Here is a 5,543-nt window from a genome sequence, read left to right as displayed (position 1 = left end):
TCAATAGCTTATAGACATTAGTGCACATTTTCAAGGAGTTGTCAGGTTCCATCGAGCATTGATGACTGAGCTGAAAGACAAATTATTATGATATCTAATAGTTCCGACCAAAATGGACCTAAAATTCACAACGTGGACCATTCTCCATTGAATTTGTTTAAACCCAAGAATTCATATTGTTCATCAACATGAATCAATTACTTAAAGGCTTTTTGAAACTTCTGCCTTTTCCAATTTTTGAACCAATCTTTCAGAATTCAGGTAGGCGTTTATATGTAGTGTCTTCTTCAGGAACAGTTCGGGGAATCCAGAGCGTTTGTTGTTACTGCTAACAAGCAATGGCATTTGGAGAATTGGAGCCAGTGTGGCGGCTCCAGGAAAAGATGTCGTCACACCATTTTCAAGAATAAAAAATATTAAATATGAAAAAGTCAATTTTGAAATTATTTTACAGGACTATCTATGCCACTGAAAGTGCATCACATATTTGTTCTTGGGTGATTGCACCAACACTTTCAACATTGCCACACACTCCAAATTCCTAGAAACAAAAGAAAGTCATCCTCAACTTCTGAAGGCTGAAGCCACCATGCAATCTATGGTCTCTGTACAACATAATGCCGTGTATGAATGTACATGTACTGGAAAGAAAAATATACTATCTGGCTATCTGCGAGACTGCAACAAGGCATAGATCATTACATAAAGTTGTAAAGAAGACTTAACTAGCAACATGTTGAAAGAAACATAGTGCCTTCGTGTTGACATTATTGACATGCAAACAGCACAGTGAAACGAAATTTGTTGTTAAAGAATGCTCAAGCTATAATGAAGACTTCTTTTCATACAACCAGAATGCCCTCGACAGTAGCAAAAACCATCAAATGCACAACTGATGCTGTATCAAATATAAAGATGGGCTCAGCAAAAATGTTGAGAACTAGTTTATATTCTAGCTATTTCAGCTTCCTCCACTCAAAGTCAGAGAAAGTAAGTGTTCATTGAGGTCAATCCGGATTCAAGAGACATTAATTTGCCTCTTCTTTTGCCTCTTTGTAACTTTGTTGCTCTGTTCCTTTCCTTGTTCTTTTAATATATGTCAGTAGGGATCAGCCTTCGATCCCTCCTGTTTTCTCAAAAAAAAAAAGAGACATTAAATTGAAAATGTTTTGTTTTTTTCAGGGAACAAAAAATATTGGCATTGTTTAGCCACGGAAGCTTAGTAGGAGTAGCTAGCTATTTTTAGCTTTGTGGATAATTTGGACAACTCGTTACCATTGCAAATGAAAACAAAATTTTAATTCACATCCAATGCAGATAAAAAAAAAATTAAGCACCTATAAATATTTCCCCACAGATATTTGCTTCCCCCCTTTTTTTAAGAACTTTGTACATTAGTACTATACGATAATACCAACTAACGAAAACATTTGAAATGTCAGGATAAACAACAGAAGAGCGGTGAACAACAGGATAGCAGGAACTTGTGCAAGGAAAAGGGGGAAACAAAAGAGCCTATATAGAGTTCTAGAAAGATGGCCTTGCAGTCATCATCGTGTAAAGAAAGGCATCGCGATCTGCAAGTTTCCTATTCTTCAGAGCCCAGAGCTTGGAGGTAGGGAAGACCTGGGCCGATCTCGCCGCTGCGCATGCCGTGGGCGACCTCGTTGACGATCACCAGGCAGGTGGATACCCAGCCGGCGAGCACCGCCCACACCATGTCGAGGATGAAGGCCGCGCCCCCCCACGGCATCGTCATCCTTGCTCCCTCTCCCCAGCCGCCTCCAAGGAGGCAATTCAACGAACACCGTCCCTGCAATCCAGAAGAACAAACAAAGCAACCGCGGTTGAGCCCAGGAGACAATTGAATTCCGAGATCATTAGAGGAGAACCCACCTTTGTTGCCGACCAGCAAATTCCGATGATTAGCGCCCGACCTTCAAGTTCAATCAACCATGGCCATGAGAGGGAATCAGCTAGGAGCCTACGCACCAGCAGTTGGCAAGATAGATTCGTTCACAAGACGGTGCCTCACAAGAGATTGGTATGGATTCTTTGATCAGGACCAAACTTTTTCAGCACAGTTAAATAGACTTGAGGCTTAAAGATTTCTTGATTGGTTTCCACATCTTCTTTGCCTTCTATTCCATAAGACCTATCACTTTCACAGTGTTTGTTTTTGCCAGGTACGGTTAAAGATTCAAGAAACAACTGGTAACTACTCCAACCACAGAAGAACCAACTGGAGATTGCCACCAAAGAAAGAGCTCACTCTATGTCGGACTCTGCTCGCTGTTAACTTTATCCAGTCATGCGTGGTTAGATTGCAGGGTTAGTCAGAAGGATCTGAACAAAGTCCTGGCGTTCAACATGAGTGGCTCCGGATTGGCAGGTCTCTCAACATCTGTCACCTGCTGCATAGGAATAGGGCAACCAACGGCCGTCTGAGCTATAATGGAGCCAAGTGTTGCAACTTTTCTCTAGCTCCAAGGGTGGTGCTTCGATCAAACCAAGAGAAACAAAGCATTTTACTCTCAGAACATTGGAGAAACAGAGGACGAACAAACTCATTGGCTGCCTACATTTTATTCTCGGCTCAGCACAAACAACAATGTATTTTCACATATTTATTGACTACATGACAGGCATCATGTCTAATATGCTTCGTGCGTGGTAAATTATAATGAAAGGGAAAGAACAGAAAGAGCAAATGACATTGGGTGGAAGTTGATGCGAGCAGCTTTCAGGAAATTTCCGGGACCATGACGTAATCTTGCTTTGGGGCCGGTATCATGTCTGGATGGCCTTTTCATTTTCCGTTTACAGTAATATTATGGAACTGCTGTAAGTGTTTAAAGTGGGTGTTGTTTACCTTTGGATTGATGCCTCTTTTTTGAAGAGGCCTGAAGCTGGAATTTTCCATTATCTAAAAAAAAGCTCACAACCACGACTCGGGCTCCTAAAACCTAATCCATCATGGGCATTTTTGTGCTTATTGGGATATTGCACGAAGTTAGGTGGAAGCAGAAACAATTACAAAGGCTTTATGATATGCCAACAACATCAAGAATTGGATAGGATTTATCAGTTTTACATTTCTAAGCTGAGTACAGATTGTCAACTCTTTCAAATGTAACACTATTGCACCCTCGCATTTATATGGGAGATATTATATGCTGATATATCCTCCCTTTGGGGCTATTATTCAATACAAGTGCTTTTATATCTTCCAATAATACCAGGTGCTATATAGCCATATCTTCCTGCTAGTTCGCTCCAGTTGGATGAATCAGGTTTGAGCATCGTTGCTATTCCAAAATCTGAAACATAAGCCTTGAAAGCTGCATCTAGCAAGATGTTGTTGCTTGTTATATCACGATGGATTATCGGTGGGTTGCATTCATGGTGCAAGTAGTAGATAGCTTGAGCAACGTCTCTTGCAATGGCTACTCGCTTCTGCCAGTCCAACTCTTTTGCAAAGTCTTCATTTTCCAAGATAACATGAAGGTTTCCTCTCTCAATGTAATCATACACTAAAAATTTGAACCTTGGATGAGAGCAAAATCCATAGAACTTGACAATGCTTCTATGTCGTATCTTTATCAGCACTTCAATTTCACTAAGAAATCTCTTCTCATCACTAATCCCTTCTTCAATTGGGTGAAACTTTTTCACCGCAACTAATCTCCCTCCTTGAAGCCGTGCCTTGTAGACTATGCCAAACCCCCCTGATCCAATGATGTATCTATCATTGAAATTTTCTGTTACCCTAGTGATGTCCTCAAACACTAGTTTCCCATCAAAATTCCACACCGAGAGAACATCTCTTGTATCTGTAACTGTTGTAATTTGTGGTCTTTTCCTTTCGCGAAGGATCATAACTAACACAACAATTGAGAGAATAATAACTATGCACACTGGAATAAAAGCAACTAGGACCAAGTGGTGAATTCTAGCTTTGTGATATTCCTTTATTGGAATTGAAGAGCATGTGGGCAGGCCTGAGATATTACCAGAGTCCTTTGTTGTGGAGGAACCATTTTGCTGAGGCATTGTGGAATTGATGTCCTATTGGAAGAGGCCCTCCCATGTTGTTGTATGACACATCAATTGTTGACAGACTAGCCATGCTACCAATGGAGGAAGGAATGCTTCCACTGAACTGATTGTGGGAAAGGTTTAGGACCTCCAACATCACCAAGTTCCCAAGTTCTGCAGGTAGGTTGCCCATGAGTTTGTTGCTGCTTACATCCAACACCATCTGTAGCCCTCCCAATAGTCGTCGGCAGAGGTCCACTCAAGTTGTTGTTGTTAATCCTTAAGGATATTAGCATAGTACAACTCCCAAGCTCTTGTGGTATTGGTCCACTCAATTTATTTGCAGATATATCGAGGTATTGTAAATTTTTCAACTGACCAAATTCAGGTGGTATAGTGCCTGAAAGTTTGTTGTGTGATAAGTTGAGCAAGTACAGGTTGGCAAGATTGCTTAATTCTTTTGGTATACTGCCAATTAGGTTGTTGGCATGTACGGTAAGTACCTCCAATTTTTCAAGGTTTGAGAGCTCGGGAGGCAAGCTTCCGGTTATCATGTTTTCTTCCATAGCAAAAAAGGTCAAATTGATGTTTGAAGCCCAGGTTTTGGACAAATACCCGGAAAAGTTGTTTCTATCCAATTTTGCTTTGATAAGTCGTGGGTATGGCCCGAAAGATGATATATCTCCTGTCATTTTGTTGGAACTGAGGAAAAGAAACTTCAGGCTCCTACATGTTTCAAGGCTTCTAGGAATTGGGCCAGTGAACATGTTGTTCCTAACGGCAATCCTTTGAAGATTCCCACCTTTTGCAAATGTTAGAGGGCAGTTCCCCTGACAGAGTTGTCTGTCAAATCGATATTTGTTAAGTATGTAAAATTAGCGAATTATCGTGGCGATAAAGGACCTGACAGCTTGTTCAAGTGAAGATATTGGAATCTTATGCTTGTGAGGTTCGCGAAAGTTGCTGGGATGGAGCCAGAAATCTCGTTTTGGGATAAAGACAAGGTGTGGAGATGCACCAAAGCGCCAATCTCTGCGGGGATGGATTCGACGAACTGGTTTTTACCGAGGCTAAGATGGTTTAGCGTAGTAAGGTTCCCCATGCTTGGGGGAATGGGGCCGCTTAGCAGGTTAGAATACAAATCGAGATCGCTTAGATTGGGAAGCAAACAAATCCCTTGTGGAATGAACCTTGACAGATTGTTACTGAAAAGGTGGAGGAGCACTACTACAAAAAGCATTTCTAGAGACGGCTGGTAATCCTTTGTAGGGGCGGTTTGTCCAGCCGCCCCTACGCAAGGGTCTCTACAAATCATGTATTTATAGGGGCGGTTCCCAGGCCACCCCTACAAATCAATTTGTAGGGGCGGCTCGTATTACCAGCCGCCCCTACAAATCTATTTGTAGGGGCGGCTTGTATTACCAGCCGCCCTACAAATTGATTTGTAGGGGCGGCTGTAGTACCAGCCGCCCCTACAAACATGTATTTGTAGAGGCGGTTCAATC

The 5,543-nt window shown here is 41.8% G+C and overlaps 1 protein-coding gene across 1 annotated transcript; it reads right to left on the bottom strand.

The window, feature by feature from the left end:
• Positions 1 to 3,201: 3,201 nt before the first annotated feature.
• LOC136548276 (MDIS1-interacting receptor like kinase 2-like) lies at positions 3,202 to 5,140 on the bottom strand. The gene is made up of 3 exons (XM_066539870.1): positions 4,942 to 5,140; positions 4,014 to 4,296; positions 3,202 to 3,862 (listed from the first exon to the last, which is right to left on the bottom strand). Exons 1-3 carry the CDS (start codon positions 5,138 to 5,140, stop codon positions 3,202 to 3,204), a joined length of 1,143 nt encoding a protein of 380 aa, XP_066395967.1.
• Between the last annotated feature and the right edge of the window lie 403 nt (positions 5,141 to 5,543).

The sequence above is a fragment of the Miscanthus floridulus genome, chromosome 4 (genome assembly GCF_019320115.1).
Source record: "Miscanthus floridulus cultivar M001 chromosome 4, ASM1932011v1, whole genome shotgun sequence".
Lineage (NCBI taxonomy): Eukaryota > Viridiplantae > Streptophyta > Magnoliopsida > Poales > Poaceae > Miscanthus > Miscanthus floridulus.
The sequence above is the reverse complement of the archived record's forward strand: the minus strand, read 5'-3'. Positions and strand labels throughout refer to the sequence as shown.